Raw genomic sequence first — 19,182 nt, 5'->3', positions numbered from 1 at the left:
ATTTTAAATTCCTTGTTTTACTCTAGTTCATGGGAAATGAGACAAAAGTAAATAGAAGCAGAGGTCTACGCAGCTTCTCCTTTATACATCTGCTGTAGCAATGGCCAAAGTGAGATGCTAAAGGTACATATTGATGGAAAGAACATAAAGAGCTTAATTCTCAAAGATAGCAAAGTCTCTATTTCCCCCTTAAAGTAAAAGGACTTAAAGTGATAATAAATGTCGCTGAGGTCTATCTTAAAGTGCCTGTTTCCAGCCCACAGCGGTATTGCGTAACTGAGAATGGGTTCATGGGTGAATAAGAGAATCAGCAAATGACTGGAATGCATTAGCAGAAAGTGTTTTAAAGCATAACATTAGAAATACAATCTAGCTGTCAGACCAAGAGCTGAGCACACACAGCTCACACTGAGTTCAACAGGAGCCATGTTTGCACAACACTGCTGAAAGCCATGCCCAAAAGGTCAGGTGTGAATCTGTAGTTTGTTTATTTCCTGGTTCTTCCTTTTCCGATGCATATTGCTGATAGGTTTAACATGGCCAGCAGTTTCCACTGAGGTATCTATGGCAAGATATCCCGGAACCGCATACTCCCCCATAACCATAATAACCTGGGTAACCCCATAATCCTCCATAACCATAATGGCCTGGGTAACCCCATAATCCCCCATAACCGCAATGGCCGCCGTAACCACCGTATCCCCCTAAACCATACAATCCTCCGTAACGGCCTCCATAGCCATACAATCCCCCCCAGCCGAATGAGCCCCCAAAACCGGGTCTGACCACAGGGGCTCCTACAGCTCCCACTCCACTATGCTGAGGGAAGTTGCTCATAATTGGTCCTGGGAGGGTCACAACCACCGGGGAGGGTCTGATCACCACTTCGGAGTCAGGGCACTGCCTAACGCAAGGCTCGTTGCAGGTGCCAGTAACTGGAGCGGGCCGGGCCACCCCGCATTCTGGATAGCAGAGGCTGGAGAAAGTCATCTTTCTGTGATGGAGGTAAGCCTGAAACACACAACAGGGAATAGAATCAAAAGAAGGTACAAGTCTCGGTGTACAAAATGCTTCAAAGCTGGATTATTAATGTAGTGAGGTCTGTATAGGCCCGAGAGAGGAGGGGTGGACTTGGTTTCTATGTTCATGGCCATGTATGTGTTCCTATTTCCACTTTCTATGCCTCTTGTCCACACTAAACTTCCCTCCCAACAGGCCCCTTTCAACTTTTCTCATTGGCTGTTTGTCTGAAAAACTCTGACTGGAATAAGTGTAACTATTTCTGAGGTGGACACCTGGGATTCAGACATTTCTTAAAGAGAACATGGCTGGGATCCGTGGTAGTCATATCCTTTCCTTTGAAGGTTTAACTTCTGCCTACAAACCAGTTGAGCCCGGTGCCAGAGTGTGACTCTTAGGTTTTCCAAATCTAGGGAGACACCAATACTTGCTGAGGAATAAAGAGAAAATTTGCTTTTTTCCAAACAAATCACTAAGGAGAAGATCCACAGCTGGTGTAAAAGGGATTCAGGTGCCCTGACTTCTATGGAGTGGCACTAAATTACACCATTTCAGGAGAAGCATCTTGAATGGGTATTTTTGCTCAGAAGAACGGAGGAATTGCTAGAACGGATCACAGCTGTTCTTATTTTAAACCATTCTCCTGTCTCCAATAGTGAGGAGTAACAACTGCTCCAGAATAAAGTAGAAGACCACTGGATTGACACTGTCTGGACTAACTGGGAAAGTTTCATCCTAATCGCTCAGGTGACAAATGGCTGAGGGATTTTCTAAAGTTACTGAAAAGATTTAAATTCTCTATTTCAATTTCCAACAAGTAGCAAATATATTTCCTTATTGCATATGTTGCTTTGAAAATCCCCCCTTTAGATTCAAATCTTGAACCCATCAGTGCCTGCAACTGAATAACTATGGAAGGAACAGCCTCATCTGCGATACAAATCACAGCATGTATGGACAAGATTCAGTCTTAAATGAAAATGGAGCCCACTGTGACATCTCTAGGATTAAAAAAAGATTGAGTTAAATTAAATTTACCCAATTCACTGAGGAGATGAAGTCTGGAAATGTGTTTAGGAGAGTCCTGAGTAGTGAGCACTTTTATATGGTTCCTAGGACTGCCTGGAGGATCTGTGATGCTGTTTGCGGAGGAGGTCCTAATTAGTTACCAAACATACTTGATTTCTTTGGTGAGTCCTCCTCTGGTTGCAGATGTTTTCCTTAGGGTGTTTCATTATTGGGCTAATCTCAGCATCAGATGGCGTGACATGCACATTGCACTCTTCAGAATTCTTTCATGTCTGTGAGGTACTTTGAAATCTTAAGTTCTGAGAACAATGAAGAACTTCCAGACTTATTATCCTTACTCTCTGTTTGATACGAATAGAAAAAGAGGTTCATTGAGGTGAAGGTCATTCGGGTGTCCATTTCAGTAACAGAAATGCAACCCAATACTTCTCACTCCTACTACCAAAGCTGATCACTAGGTTGATCCATATTAACATTCATTAGAAGAAAAGTTAGTAATATGTCTTGTTACAAAATGTTTGTATGCTTTGGTTAGGCATCAAAAATAAAAAAGTGGCTAATGTTGTGATCCATTTTAACTGTCTTCTTTATATGTCAGGATAATTCTCCAAAGGAAATATAAGTCTATCGATTTTAATCATGGCTCCCATTGGGATGAAGTCACCAAGTGTATTGTGTGGAGTACTTTTTCTTTCCTTGGAACCACATCTCTCTAAGGTGTCAGAGTAACCCAATGGGAATGAATTCTTTCAGGTTTGTGAAACAACGTATGGGGTAGACTGTCTTTTTAACATTGCCTTTTTTATACATGAGGATAATAATGGTCGTAAGGAATTACAAGCATGTATATTTCAGGCTTGTTCATGTATTCTGTACGAATAAAAATCTTAAAATAGAATTCAAATGGGAAAAGCTTTGGTACAAGACAATTTAAGCTTTCTCAAGTGTAAATACCAACCACTGAGTCGACACCATCAAATAAAGGAGTTAAAGTGCATTGCAAGATTCCCGATAATTGATCACTGTTCACACTTAGATCAGAAGACATTTAGATCATCCTCACTGAAAAGTTCCCCAAAAAATCATCCAAACAAATTAAAAATAACATGCTAATATGTGGGGGAAAGGAATCCAAAAGAGCTGACTGCATTTTAAAGAAACCTTATTGAGAGCACAGGAACAAACCATCCTGATGTGCAGAAAGAATAGCAAATATGGTAGTTGTCCAGCTTGGCTTAACAAAGAAGTATTTGGTGTACTTAAACACAAAAAAGCTTACAAGAAGTGGAAGCTTGGTCAGATGACTAGGAAGGATTATAAAAATACTGCTTGAACATGCAGGAATGAAATCAGGAAGGCCAAAGCACAATTAGACTTGCAGCTAGCAAGGACGTGAAGGAGAACAAGAAGGGTTTCTACAGGTGTGTTAGCAACAAGAAGCAGGTCAGGGAAAGTGTTGTCCCCTTACAGAATGGGGGAGGCAACCTAGTGACAGAGGATGTGGAGAAAGCTGAGGTACTCAATGCCTTTTTTGCCTCTGTCTTCACAGACAAGGTCAGCTCCCAGACTACTGCACTGGGTGGTACAGAATGGGAAGGAGGTGAACATCCCGCAGTGCTGAAAGGACAGGACCAAGACTATTTAGAAAGATTGGACATACACAAGTCCATGGGGCCAGATGCAATGTACCTGAGGGTGCTGAGGGAGTTGGCTGATGTGATTTCAAAGCCATTGGCTATTATCTTTGAAAGCTCGTGGCAATTGGGGGAGGTCCCTGAGGACTGGAAAAAAGCAAATCTAGTGCCCATCTTCAAAAAAGGGAGGAAAGAGGAGCCAGGGAACTACAGACCGGTCAGCCTCACTTCAATCCCTGGAAAAATCATGGAGCAGGTCCTCAAGGAATCCATTTTAAGGCCCTTGGAAGAGAGGAAGGTGATCAGGAACAGTCAACACGGATTCACCAAGGGAAAGTCATGCCTGACCAACCTGAGTGCTTTCTGTGAAGAGGTGACTGGCTCTGTGGATGTGGGGAAAGCGGTGGACATGATATACCTTGACTTTAGCAAAGCTTTTGATACAGTCTCTCACAGTATTCTTCTCAGCAAGTTAAAGAAGTAGGGTTGGATGAATGGACTATAAAATGGATAGAGAACTGGCTAGAGCATAGGGCTCAATGAGTAGTGATCAATGGCTCCATGTCTAGCTGGCAGCTGGTCACAAATGGAATGCCCCAGGGGTCAGTCCTGGGGCTGGTTTTGTTCAACATCTTCATTAATGATCAGGAGGATGGGGTAGATTGCACCCTCAGCAAGTTTGCAGATGACACTAAGATGGGGGGAGTGGTAGATACCCTGCAAGGTAGGGATAGGATACAAAAGGACCTAAACAAACTGGAGAATTGGCCCCCCAAAAAAATCTGATGAGGTTCAAGTGCAGAGTTCTGCACTTAGGAAGGAAGAATCCCATGCACAGCTATAGACTGGGGACCAACGAGCTAGGCAGCAGCTCTGCAGAAAAGAATCTGGGAGTAACTGGATAAGAAGATGGATATGAGTCAGCAGTGTGCCCTGATTGCCAAGAAGCCTAAAAACATATTGGGCTACCTTAGTAGGTGCATTGCCAGCAGATCGCGGGACGTGATTATTCTCCTTTATTCGGCATTGGTGAGGCCGCATTTGGAGTATTGTGTTCAGTTTTGGGCCCCCCACTAGAAAAAGGATGTGGAGAAGTTGGAGAGAGTGCAGCGGAGGGCAACGAAAATGATTAGGGTGCTGGAGCACAAGACTTATGAGGAGAAGCTGAAGGAACTAGGCTTCTTTAGTCTACAGAAGAGAAGAATGAGGGGGATTTGATAGCAGCCTTTAACTACCTGAAAGGGGGTTCCAGGGAGGATGGAGCTAGGTTGTTCTCAGTGGTGGCAGATGACTGAACAAGGAGCAACGGTCTCAAGTTGCAGTGGGGGAGGTCTAGGTTGGATATTAGGAAAAAGTTTTTCACTAGGAGGGTGGTGAAGCACTGGAATGGGTTACCTAGGGAGATGGTGGAATCTCCATCTTTAGAGGTTTTTAAGCTGAGGCTTGACAAAACCCTCGCTGGGATGATTTAGCTGAGGTTAGTCCTGCTTTGAGCAGGGGGTTGGACTAGATAACCTCCTGAGGTCCCTTCCAACTCTATGATTCTGTGATTCCCACAATGAGCCTCTCTAAGAGTTACTCTCAGGTTAGTGACATATTTGGAAGCCATGAAAGGTTAGTGTCCGGCAGGGATCCGGTGATATAGGTTAGTATTTGGCATGAGTAGTCCTAACCATTGGAGTCTATTTCTGTCTCTGCTAATCACTCCCTGTCTGATCTTCACCTTATTGTGCCTCTGTTTATCTCCGTGTCAAAGAGGTATAATTATATCTTTCATGGTAGATGGTCTGAGGCTTCCTCTGATGTAAGCATTTCAAAGCACTTCACAAACACTCATCACGTTTTATACAGCCAGAAAGGTGTGTTGTTATAGCAGCAATAATTTTTTACTGTCATTCGATATTCCAATATTGAAGATTAGATTCACTTTAAAAGTGCACATCAAGGTCTCAGATGTCATTCCAGTACTCTCTTCGTGATTTCTAGCCTCTGAAATTGGGGCTTTTACATTTTCGTTCAATGTACCTTTGCATTTCCCTTTTATATCTATTTTAAAGTGTAAGGGTAGATGGTGTGCAGTGTAAAGGGGCACAGCTCCAGGTTCTTCAGATTGAAGGAAAATCCTTTAGCCAGTCAGGTTAGAGAGAACCTTGTTTGGAGTGTATGTTTCTGTGCATACTCTGCACCTGCACCCCAGTTGCTCATAGGCACTGTGAAGTGATTCACATTCACAATTCAGTGAAATAATTGGGAAACATTAGCTATTGCATCTGCATTCATGAGCAATGAAGAGAAGTGGGTCTTGTGTGAGCCTTCTGCTAATAAAGAAAAGGAAGAATTATGAAACAGATAGAGTTAAGAAGTACTTCTTTAATGGTCAGATTGGTGTGGGATGAGACTGGATCGATTCCTAGTCTGACCAATCTGCAGCATTCTGCAAGACTCTTCTCCAACACAAAAGTTTTCAGCTATAGTCAGAACCATTTTTCAAAATGGAAAATACACCTCCAACAGGATGTCTTCTAACATGAGCAGCATAAAATGCCTTCCCTCAGTTTTAAGGCACAAAATGTCATTTAATTCTAAGGAGCTGCACTGATACACACTGGCTCAACGTCTGCCCCTTGAGATTTAAAATGGAATGTTTGTTAACAAAAAAGAAATGCAAAGATTTTCTGATTGAAATTCAAACAGACTATAATTCAGAGGCTAGCAATCGTCATGCCAATAGGCAGTTCATATCGGAAACCTTAACATGCATTTGTAAAGTTCATCTAATCCAGCATTTCTCAAATGCAGGCACCATCAGATTCTTTTTTGCAGCCATGACTGTCTCTAAAGCATGGGGGGGTATGGGGTGGGGTAAATCAGTGGCTCCTCCGTGCAGCACACAGCTGTTACTGCTGAATAGCTGTTACCAAGGGTAGTGAGATGCCCTGTTGAGCCCTGTACCAGAATGTGGCTCTTTGCTTTTCCAAACCTGGGGATTCACCTATACATGCTGAGGAATAAACAAACAGTTTTCTTTTCTCCTAACTAGTCACTAAGCACAAGATCCTCAGTAGGATGAAATGGGTTGCGGTGCACTAACTTCCACTGGCTAAAACATCAATAGTATTGAAATGCACGATAACTCCCGTTATTTGAAGGTGTTGACTGAGTGATAGGTATTTATACTTGAGCAGTTTAAATGATCTTGTCCCAGTTTTTTCCCTGTTTCAATTCTGTCTTGAGATTTTTATTCCTAAACTTTACATGAAAAAGCTTGAATTCCTTTCAGCCATTATTATCCTCATGTATAAAGGAGGCAATGTTAGAGAGAAAACCTACCCTGTAACTCATTTCACACATCTGAAAGAATTCATTACCATTCAGTTGCTATGACCCATTGGAAAGATCTGTTTCCAAGCAAAGAAAAAGTAGTTCACATAGTACACTTGGTGACTTCATTTCAATTGCTCCTATATGACTTAAAGCAAGTTTTCAATGCTTGAATTATATAGTGAGATTTACAATGCTACCCCACTCATGGAAAAGATAGAAATCAAAAGATTTGTAATTCCTTTGGAGAAGCATTAACAGAACATTAGCCAGTATTTTATACGTGATACTTATATCCAAGAATGCAAACATTTGATAACAAGACATGTTACCAACCTTGTCTTGAAACACATCAAACACGCTCATCAAACATAGATAGTAAGGATTTTAAGGCTGGAAGTTATTTAGTGTTCTCAGAACTCAAGATTTCAAACCACCTCACAAACACTCACTGGTGTCTACACATGCAAAGAGTTATATTCTTAGAATATTAATAAATTATTGTTGGGATTATATACCTCTGCATTGAGTAATAGAGTCTCTTGAAAGAAAAAAATGGAAGCCAAGGTGTCCCTTGTCATTCTCTGTCATGATGATTTAAAACCACACAATTTGGGGTTGTTTCACTTTCGTTCAAATGTAGTTTTGCATTTGGTATTTTGTTTATCTATTTGTTTTTACTGGAAAATGTAGATGCGGTCTTTGTGTAAATGAGCAAAGTTGCTTCAACTTCAAAGAGGTTCAAGCACTCAAAATCAATGGAAGACACTTCTGCCTCCTTCCCTGGATATGGAACCCATTTTTGGGGATATATTTTATATTTTAAACAACATTGTGGTTCTGGCAAGAACTTTTTATGCAACATGCCCTATGACTGGTCAAAATTTATGTCAAATCTCATTCCACTTCTATCTCCCTGTTCATCAAGAATGTGGGATTTTCATCTCACTTGGGCTTCTTCATGGGCTCAGTCAATTGCATTGTCTTACAAGAGGTCAATTTCTTGGCTGCTCATGGATGGAGAGAGGGTTTCTGATATAGTACAGGTTCCAAGACCTAACTCAAAACTTTTCTACAAAAAAGCACTGCTTCCTTTCCCTCTCTGCCATCCCTCCTCTTGACTCATGAGCAAATCTGCTTTAGGCAGCCCTTTGAGACAGCATTGGCGACGCATATGGAACGCCAATGTTAGTTCAAGCAGAGAAAAGGCTCCCTTCTTCCTAGCAGTTATAGAGTGAACTGACCACTGCCCCTAACCACGACCAGCATGTATCGAAAGGACCAAACTGGATTCCTGTTCATGGCAGCCAGTTGTGCAACTAATGCCGCTCTAAATCACTTTCACATTCATCATCATTGGAGCACCCACAAAGTTACTGGAACCACATGAGGAATGCAGTTGGTCCATACAATGTTAAAATGAAATAAATCTGATGAGTGCAACATGCATGTCATGCCCTCTGAGGCTGAAGTAGACCAGAAATCACAGACCTGGAGAAAAATAGCTACCTGCAAAGTAGGACTTACTAAGACAATCATGTTTGTTTGGTCACTAATTAGGACCTCCTCCACAAATGGCATCACAGATTAAAAGGATCACTAAGGACCTCATCTGAAGGCTAACAGAGAGCCCGAGTTGCATAGGACTCATCTAGTTCACCCTTTGTTCCTGAAGGCCAAATTAGTTACAAGCCAAGCTTTGGGAACTCATTAATCAATGTCACTTTTTCATCTATTTTTGATGATTAGTTTGTTCTTAACTCCACATGCTCTGACATGCACATTACACCCTGCAGCTCCCTCTCATCTGAAAACTTAATGGGCCAGCTACATTCCTGGTGTCATTCGACTGACTTCATTGATGCTGCAATGGGCTGTTCACAAGCCTAGAATGGGAACTGTCCAGTGCAGTTCAGGAGGAAGGATGAGCATTAGGCATGAGTAATCACTAGGACTGGGTTTTATTTCTGACTCTGCCACTACTCCCTGTGGAACCTTTACCTCAGTATGCTTGTTCATCTCCTTATCAATCAGATCTAATAGTGACATTATGCTTGATGATCATCCCCTTCCTCAAATCAAAGGGCTTCAAAGCACTTCAAGCTCATTAAAGTTGTGTGTGTCCACAGTGTGGTGTTCTTTTTAATAGCAGAATTTTTCCTGGGATTTTAAACCCCCAAATTGTGGATTATAATCCAAGGGTTCTCACAACAATTTTTTGGTGGCCTCTGATAAACCCATTTCTCTGTCCCGGCCTCTTGCAGCCCTTCAGTAAGAACCCATCCTGGGGAAGGTGGCTGGGGAATTAACGCACTGGCTACCTGCAGAGACCCAGGCTCCCCATGCTCCGGCCACGTAGGAGCCAGGGAGCTGCCCATGGGAGCGCCCTGGTGACCGATTGCCACAGCCGCCTCCACTGACAAGCTAAATTCAGCCCCCCTGTGTGTCTTTAATTCTATGATCACATGCTGGCTTTCCAGAGGACCCCTGGCTCCCTAAATCCTGCTCATTCCTGCCCTCGCCCCCACTGGCTCCTGTGTTCCTCCACCCTGCCACAGTCCTACCTTTCCCCAGACCCTATATCTGCACCTCTCCCCCTTCTCATACCTATTCCCCTACCACGCTGTCTGAAGTGGCTGACCACTATGAGTTCCTGCCACTGGCAGAATGTCAGAAACAGGGCACACACCCCAAACAGGTAGTATGTTCTACAGCTAGATTTCACCAACCCAATAACAAATGTGAACCCTGGGATCACGGAAACAGTTTTACAAGAGAGTCACAGACACTCCCCGTAGAGCAAGGATTCTCAGAACAAATTTTTTGGTGGCCTCAGAGTGCCACCACCAAGTCTTGCTGGTGGCCGTTCTGACAAACCCATCTCTCTGTCCCTGCCTGTCACAGCCATTCAGGGAGAGCCCACCCCAGAACTCAGAGGCCCCATGCAAAGTCCCAGAGTTCTCATGCCCTGGTTGGGTGGGAGCAGGATTCATGCCCAAGAGAGCGTTCCAACAACCGAATGCCACCGCTGTCTTCAATGACAAGAGGTACTTCTCTTGCCACTCAGTCCGGCCCCGCATGTCTCCAAAGGTGTTTTCTGGTGTCCCCAAGGACACTGTGCAGTGTCGGGCTCCAAACCTCTGCAGTTGGTGCCCGTCAGAACATCACAGCAGCACATCTCGTTGCCTTTGGTAACAGCTATTCAGGAGCAACAGCTGGGCACTGCAAGGAGTGGCTGCTGCTTTTGCTCCCCTCCCTCTATATCTGCCCATACTTTGGAGGTTGCCGTGGCAGTTCTATAGATTTCAATGACCTTCTGTGCCTTAAAACGGATGGAAAGCATTTTATGCTGCTCAAGTTAGAAGAAATCAGGTTGGAGGTGTATTTTCTACTTTAAAAATCAGTCTAAATATGGCTGAAAAGCTTTCTGTCAGAGAAGGCCATTGCGGAACAAGCTAGATTGGTCAGACTTGCAATTAATCCAGTGTCATCCTAGAGGAATCTGACCACTGAAAAATTTCTCCTTCACTCTGTCTTGTGCTTCTTCCTTTTCTTTATTAGCTGAAGTATCTCACAAGACCCAGTTCCCTTGTCTGCTCCTGGATGGAGATGCAGTAGCTGATGTTTCTTCTTTGAGAGCTTGTTCATGTCCATTCTGATTTAGGTGTTTGTGCGCGCCATTCACTGCTGCCAGAAATTTATCCCTGCCCCATGCAGCAGCACGCATAAGCACTTGTATATAGTGCGCTGCCAGCCCCCTTTTCTTCTAGTTTCTTATTACCTCCCATGATGGTACTGGAACAACTCTCTTGCTTTTCAAGTCTCAGTTTTCTTAATGGTTTTTATTTCTAGAGTATATAGTTGTTAAATTAGTACTTAGAAGTTAGTTTCTTAGTTAGCGAGTTTACACCGGATTGGGGCATGCCCCAGTCCCCAGGGTTTAAACCCTGCGCTTCGTGCAAGAAGCCTATGCCACTGAGTGACCCAAACCAAAGCTATTTAAAGTGTTCGGGGGAAGGTCACATCTCCAAGAAGTGAAAGATCTGTAAGGGTTCTCACCCACTAACTAAAAAGGACCGGGACATTAGACTTAAGGCCCTTCTGATGGAGTCAGCTCTCTGATCAGTTTTGGAGCCGAGATCAGATTCGGGGCCAAGCACCGTGGCATCAACCAGAAGTGTTCCTCTGGCATCAAAGTGGGCCTGGCACCATTCAGCGTCCCCAGTGCAGAAGTAGTGCCGAAGAAGGTGCGCACCGCAAAAGAACATTCGCTGGCCTTGAAGTCAGCTAAGAAGAATTCGGGGAAACCGGAGTCAACCCCAAGTGGGTCTCTACCCATGCTGGCGTCAGTGGCAGCGCAGATGCTGGGTTTGAGTCCAGGGAGCGCCAGAGGCCTGCGCTGCCTATTGGTCCCGTCTATGCCTGAGCCGTTATATATGATGAAGGACCTATTAGCCATGCCGGTGCCGCTACTCTTGAAGAGAGTAGGCTGTTGCACCGAGGTGAAGAAACCCCGGCCGGGCGTCTGTCAAAGGGGAAGTCAGCACTAGCACAGCTGCAGCCCCCAACGTCAACTGATCTTTGCTTGCCCGCCCCACAGCGGTCACCAGATTCTCTGCATCAGTCTCAAGGGAGGTCAGGTTCACACCACCAGTCACAGGACATTAGGCGCCGATCCCTGGAGTGACGGTACTAATCTGCCGAGCATCAGCGTCGATTCTTGGAGCGATGCAATTCTCTGAGTCCACAGCACTGAGAGTCGGTGGCATGCAGCAGTCCACCGGAGACCCAGCACTACTCAAATCTATTCGAAAACCAAACACGAGACACGGTTGAGACATAGCCAGCGCTCAGGGTCTTGGCACTGCTCTTTGACACTGGAATTCCAGCAAAGTAACACAGGAAAGCAGGCGACATCTGCACTCCTGTGGTCGTAGAAGTATACCCCTTCAGACTTGGGATAGGAGGTCATCGTTTCCCCAAAGGGACAGGCTACAAAGTACCCCATGGGGTTCCCTATACCACTGCAGATGAGGGGTGGTCCCAAGCACAATAAGATGGACCTTGGCAGTTTTGGAACTTTTGGGGGTTCTCTCAATCCACGGTGCCTTACCCGCTGTCATCTGCGGGAACTTCAGTACTGAGCTCTTCCAAGATCCAACCACGGCACCAATCTTAGATGTTGACTTGGACCATGAGGAGGCACTCTCGGATAGCCCTTTGGTGACCACCCCAACTAGGGAAGAGGTTTCAGCCGCCCCCCAGCTACCGGTCTCCTCCTCACCAGACGAAGCAGTAGCAGGCCCTTCTCATGCTGCCCTGCTGGATAACAATAGGTTGCACCAGAAACTGTTGAAGCAGGTGGCAGCCAATCTAGCCCTCAAGATTGAGGAAATTGCAGAGTCTGTGGATGAAATCTTTGGCATTTTGACATCTGCAGTCCCTTCCAGAGTGGCCCTCCTGGTATACAAAGGGATAGTGAAGTTGGCTAAGGCTTTGTGACATCCTGGTCTCTCTTCCCTCTACATCCAAGCGGGAAGAGAAGAAATACTATGTGCCTGCTAAGGGGTTTGAGTATCTGTACACGCACCCATCCCTGAGCACGGTCACGGCAGATAATGAGCATGACTGAGAGGGACAAATGAGCTCAACACCAAAGAATACAGAGGCCAAAAACCTGAATTTATTTGGTCATAAAGTTTATTCCACAGCAAGCCTGCAGCTGAGGGTGTCCAACCAAAAGGCGTTGTTGGGACGGTAACATTCTAATATTTGGCAATTGCTGGAGAACTTTGCTGACTCTGTCTCACAGTCCTCCAAACAGGAGTTTGAGGTGATCCTGGAGGAGGGAAAGACAGTGACCAGGGCTTCTTTACAGGTGGTATCAGACACAGTGGACTCTGCGGTATGGTCAGTGGCCTCCCTAGTGTCATGAGGAAAGCATCATGGCTCCAGTCATCTGGTCTCTTGGTGGAAATCCATCAGTCTATCCAGGACCTTCCATTTGACAGCTTAGCTGAGTTCACGGACCAGACTGACTCTAGGCTGCATGAGTTAGAGAACTCAAGGGCTACGCTACACTCTCTTGGCCTTTAAAACCTGTCCTCATTAAGGAGACACTTTAGGCCCTCCCAGTAGCTACATTTCAGAGGGCAGTCAATAGGAGAGCCCTACAGAAAGAGAAATAAGGGCTACAAGCATCTCCGGGGCAATTCGCTGGCCGCTGCTTCAAGATCAGGCCCAAACCATCACTCCTCAGGTGGAAAATGAAACTTTTGAAGGTGCATCTGGGGGCAACCTACCAGACAATTACTGAGATCCATATTCCTGACCATAGTCCTCCCACCTTGCCTCCTTCTTCCCAGCCTGGATGGCCATAACTTTGGACCACTGAGTGTTAAACACAGTGGCTATTGCCTATACCTTACAGTTTGTTTCACTCCCACCCACCCTCCTTTCCCGTCACTCTTCAGGGACCACTTTCACAAGTGCCACCCTCGTTTGGAAGGACGCTTACTTCCATATCACTATTTTCCTGGGCCACAGGAGGTTTCTACAGTTTACCGTTTGCGCATGACACTACCAGTTTACAGTCCTTCCATTCGGCCTTTCCACTGCATCTCGCATATTCACCAAATGCATGGCGGTAGTAGCAGCCCAGCTCAGGCACGGGAGAGTGCAAGTGTTTCCTTACCTGACGATTGGCTCATCAGAGGTCGATTAAGGGAGCAGGTCCAGCGTGGCATCGAAATCGTACGAGATATATGTTGGTTGCTGGGCCTTCTCGTAAACGAACAGAAATCAATACTTACACCAGTCCAGAGAATAGAGCTGATAGGGGCAATCCTAGACTCTATTCAAGCCAAAGCGCTACTGCCCAGGGCCTGATTCCTAGCAATGATGGAGTTTATAGCCAGTCTAAGGACTCCACCCACTTACCACGACGAGGGTATGCCTCAGCCTCCTGGGACTTTTGGTGGCTTGTACTTATGTCGTCTGGTGTGCTAGACTGTGGCTTCGGCTACTCCAAATGTGGCTGGCAATAGTATACTCTCCATCCAGTACTCTCTGGACAGAGTTCTGACAATTTCCCCCCACCTCTTCATCCCCATCATGGTGGATGAACCCAGAACAGGTGCTAGCAGAAGGTGCTAGCTGGCCTGGGTCTCAGATGCCTTGGATGTTGCTTGAGGTGCCCACCTGGTTGCCCTATGAACTCAGGGCCTTTGGATGAGGGAACAGCTGGCTTTTTACATAAATGTCAGAGAACTCAAGGCCATCTGTCTGTCCTGTGCGGTGTTCCTGCCACATCTGTTCAACAAGGTGGTGAGGGTCTTTACAGATAGTACAGCAGCTATGTATTGTATCAACAAACAAGAGGGAGCCAGATCCTCAGCCCTATGCTGGGAAGCCTTATGTCTCTGGACCTCTGCGTGGACCACAATATTCACCCGGAAGCGGTCCATCTGCCTGGGTTGAAGAATACCCTAGTAGATCATTTGAGCAGATCCTTTTGCTCTCACTACAAATGGTCACTTCACCAGGAGATGGTTGACCACAGGGAAGAGCGTCACTGTTTGGCTCAGGTTCAAAGAATTCTTTTGGAAAGTAGGAAGCCTTCCATCAGGGCATCTTACATAGGAAAATGGAAATGCTTCACTGGCTGTGTGGCCTGTCAAAACGTATCATCAACGAAGTCTCCTATACAGGTGATCCTGGACTATCTGCTTCATTTGAAACAGAAAAGCTTAGCCTTCTCATCTGTCAAAGCACATCTGGAAGCAATATTGCCTTTTCACCCACTGATACAGGGCAAATTTGTGTTTTCCCATGAGATGGCGGGTAGATTCCTCAATGGACTGGAAAGACTTTTCTCTCTAGTTTGGGAGCCAGTTCCTCAGTGGGAGCTAAATCTTGTCCTGTCATGGCTCACTGTTCTGCCTTTCGAACCGATGGCCTCCTGCTCCTTCATGCACCTGTCCTGGGAGGTGGCCTTTCTAGTAGCAATTCCCTCTGCGCGAAGAGTGTCTGAGATTAAAGCCTTGACCTTGGAACCTCCATACACAGTGTTCTTGAAGGACAAGGTCCAGCTTCACCCTCATCCTGCATTTCTACTGAAGATTGTTTCCCACTTTCACGTTAAGCAGGACATCTTCCTGCCGGTATTCTACCTGAAGCCTCGTAGCTCTAGTGAACAGAGGCGCCTTCACTCTCCTGATGTAAGGAGGTCCCTAGCCTTCTACATTGATAGGACCAGACCGTTTCACCAGTCCACGCAACTCTTCATAGTGATCGCTGACTTGATGAAGGGCAGGCCAGTCTCATCTCAGCGAATATCATCCTGGATTACAGCCTGCATTAGAGCCTGCTATAATCAAGTGAGAGTCATGCCTTCAGTGTCCCTTTCAGCCAATTCCATAGGGGCTCAAGTGTATTCAGCGGTTTTCCTGAGGCATGTGCCCATCCAGGATATATGTAGAGCTGCTACATGGTCGTCCATACATACCTTTATGTCCCGCTATGCCATCGTGCAGCAAGTCCGGGATGATGTTGGGTGTGGCAGAGTAGTACTGCAATCCTCCCAGCCATGAATTCCTGCCCACCTCCAAAAGCACTACTGGTAAGTCACCCAAATCAGAATTGACATCAGCAAGCACTTGAAAAAGAAAAAACGGTTACTTACCTGGTAAGTGTTGTTTTTTTAGTTGTGTTGCTCATGTCCACTCCACAACTCATCCTCCATCCCCTCTGACGGAATTACAGCAAGAGGAATCTGGAAGGGAAGGAGGCCGGCAGCACCGTATATACGAGCGCATGCACACGCCACTGCAGAGGGCACTAGAGGTACCACTCGGGGAAAAATGTCCAGCACCAGTACATGTGGTGCACACACAAACCTAAATCAGAATGGACATGAGCAACATATCTCGAAGAACAACACTTACCAGGTAAGTAACCGTTCTTTTCCATTGACTTAACTCTATGTTGGATCTGAACAGCTGGGGTGGAAGTGCAGAGAAAGATACACTCCAGACAAAGGTTTTCTCTAACCTAGGCTGGGTGAAGTGACTTCCTTCAATTTGAAGTTGATGGGACTATGCTCGTGTACACTGATTGGGCATATACACTTAAAATATACACTTAAAATAGCTATAAAAGGAAAATGCAAAGGTACATTGAACGAAAATCAAAAAGCCCCAATTCCAGAAGCTAGGAACTAAGCACTGGAAGGACAGCTGAGACCTTGACATGCATTTTTAAAGTGAATTTAATCTTCAATATTGGAACATATAATCCCAGTAAAAAATTATTACTACTATAATAACACATCTCTTTCACTGTATAAAACTTGATGAGTGTTTGTGAAGTGCTTTGAAATGCTTAGATCAGAAGAAGCCCCAGACTATCCACCATGAAAGTTATAATTATACCTCTTTCACACGGTGGTAAACGGAAGCACATTAAGGTGAAGGTCAGATAGGAAGTGTTTGGCAGAATCGGAAATAAACCCCAATAGTTGGGACTGCTCATTCCAAATACTAATCTCTATCTCCTGAACCCTACTAGACACTTACCATTCATGGTTTACTAATCTGTCATTAACCTGAGAGTAACACTTATGCTGGCTCATTCTGGAATTTTTTTTTATATTTTGGTGATTTGGGGGCGAACTTTAGGTTGAAACATCTTCTGATCTCAGTGTGAACAATGACTAACCGAAGACAGTGTTAATGAGAGAATCTACCTGGTGCCTAATTCCACAAACCTGAACAAATACATTCCCACTGAGATACTCTGACCCCTTAGAGAGATGTGTTTCCAAAGAAAGAAAAAGTAGCACACACAGTGCATTTGGTGACTTCATGCCAATGGGTGATATGACTTAATGCAAGACTTTGATGCTTGAATTATATATTAGGTTTTACAATGCTACCGCCCTCAGGGAAAAGATATAAATGGACAGACTTGTAATTCCTTTGGAGAAGTATTATCCTCACATATAAAGAAGACAGTTAAAAGTAGGTCATGACATTAGCCAGTTTTTTATTGTTGATGTTTAGATCCAAGGTGCAAACGTTTTGTAACAAGGCATGTTCTAACCGTTGTCTTGTAACACAGTGTAACCGGGAGCAACCTAGAGCTCAGCCTGTGGTTGGAGGAGTCAGAAGCATTGGGTTATATTTCTGTTTCTGGAATTGACTCCCAAGTGACTTCAACTCAATGTGTCTCCTTTTCTATGCATATCAAACATAGATAATAAGGATGTAAAGGCTGGAAGTTTTCCAGCATGCTCAGAAGTCAAGATTTCAAAGCATCTCACAAACACTGATTGGTGTTTCACACATGCCAAGGATTGTATTCTTTGAATATTAATAAGTTATTGTTGGGATTGGGTGCCTCTGCACTGAGTAATAGAGTTACCTTAAAAAATGGAAGCCAAGATCACCCCTGTCATTCTCTTAATCAGCTCAGAATTTTAAAACCACACAATTTGGGGCTCTTTCATTTTCATTCCAATGTAGTTTTGCATTTGGTATTTAAAAAAATTTTTTTTTTTTTGAAAATGTACGTGCTCTCCTGGTGTAAATCAGCAAAGTTCCTTCAACTTCATAGAGGTTCACATTCTCATAATCAATGGAGGAAAGTTCTTCCTTCTTCCCTGGATACGGAACACACTCTTCGGGATATCTTTTACACTTTAAACATCATACTGGTTCTGGCAGGAATGTTTTCTGCAACATGCCTTATGGCTGGTCAGACATCATATCATCTTGAGCTCCCTCCTGGGGGCAGTCAGCTGCATCACCTTACAAGAACTCAGTTTTTTGCCTGCTTCTGGATGGAGAGAAGGTTTCTGATTGAGTACAGATTCCAAGATTTAACTCAAAACCTTTCTGTAAAAGACCATTGCTTCATCTCGTGCCCTGACATCTCTCCCCTTGACATATGAGAAAAAATTTGCAGTAGGCAGCCTTTTGAGACAGCCCAGCTGAGCCAAGTGGAGGAACATTGATAAGTCAAGTATGAATCACTGTAGAGTGAAATTTACCCCTGGGTAGAGGGCCATTACAGAGGCCAAGGCTGCATTGAAGTCACTGCTAAGATCTAGTTTGAGGCTTCAAAGTGGGACTAAAGTTTTCCATGGGTATCATACAATCCCCTGCCGAAGGGTGTATTTAAGACTTAAGGTCCTGATGGCAAACCCTCTGGTGGCAATGGAATTATTCCCATTCATTTCAAAGGCAATTGGATGTGATGCTTTGGGGATACAGGTGGGTGAGGAGGCAGAAAAATTGCTCCCTCCATCCTAGGAGGTTTAGAATGAACTGCCCACTGCCCAAAACCAGGACCAGCATGCATTAAATGGACCAAACTGGATTCCTGTTCATGGCAGCCAGTTGTGCAACTGATGACGCTCTGAATCACTTTCACATTCTTCACAGTACCAACAAAGTCAGTGGAATAACATGAGGAATGCAGTTGGCCCACACGATTTTAAGATGAAAGAATTCTGAACAGTGCAACTTGAATGTCACTCCATCTGATGCTGATATTAGCCCATTAATCACAAACACTGAGGAAAACAGCTGTATTCAAAGGAGGACTTACCAAGACAATCCAGTCTGTTCGATAACTAATTAGGATTTCCTCCACAATTGGCTTTCCAGAACCTCCAGGCAGTCCTAGGAACTGTATAAAAGCGCTCACTACTCAAGGCTCTTCTAAACACTTCTCCGGACTTCATCCCCTAGGTGAACTGAGTAAGTGCAATTCTACTCAATCTCTTTCAAACCCTAGAGATGTGATAATAGGGTCCATTTCTATTTAAGACTGAATCTTGCTTATATTCTCTGGGGTTTTTGTAAGGGATGAGTGTATTCTTCCATAATTATCTTGTGTAGTTTTGCAATTGCAGCCACTGGTAGATTCATAAAGGGGGGATTTTAGGAGCAAGAGATGCAATTGGGAAATATAATTTCTAGTAACTGGAAATATAATTAGGGCATTTACATCTCTTCAGTATCTTTAGAGAGTTGCTTATCCATTTTTCATTTAGCTATATTAAGAAGTTTTCTCAGGCTAGTTCAGAAATGACCAATCTCCTGGTCTTCTACTTTATTCTGAAGCAGCTGGTACTCCTCACTATTGGAGAGAGGAGAATGCATTAAGCTGACAA

The 19,182-nt window shown here is 44.5% G+C and overlaps 1 protein-coding gene across 1 annotated transcript; it reads right to left on the bottom strand.

Moving 5' to 3' along the window:
• Window positions 1-531: 531 nt before the first annotated feature.
• Window positions 532-990, bottom strand: LOC137149512 (claw keratin-like). The gene has a single exon (XM_067543009.1). It carries the CDS (start codon window positions 988-990, stop codon window positions 532-534), a length of 459 nt encoding a protein of 152 aa, XP_067399110.1.
• Window positions 991-19,182: the final 18,192 nt, after the last annotated feature.

This window comes from Emydura macquarii, unplaced genomic scaffold (assembly GCF_026122565.2).
Source record: "Emydura macquarii macquarii isolate MOO-44397 ecotype Brisbane River unplaced genomic scaffold, CSIRO-AGI_Emac_v2 contig_760, whole genome shotgun sequence".
Taxonomy (NCBI): Eukaryota; Metazoa; Chordata; order Testudines; family Chelidae; genus Emydura; species Emydura macquarii.
Note: the sequence above shows the minus strand (reverse complement) of the source record. Positions and strands in the feature narration are given on the sequence as shown.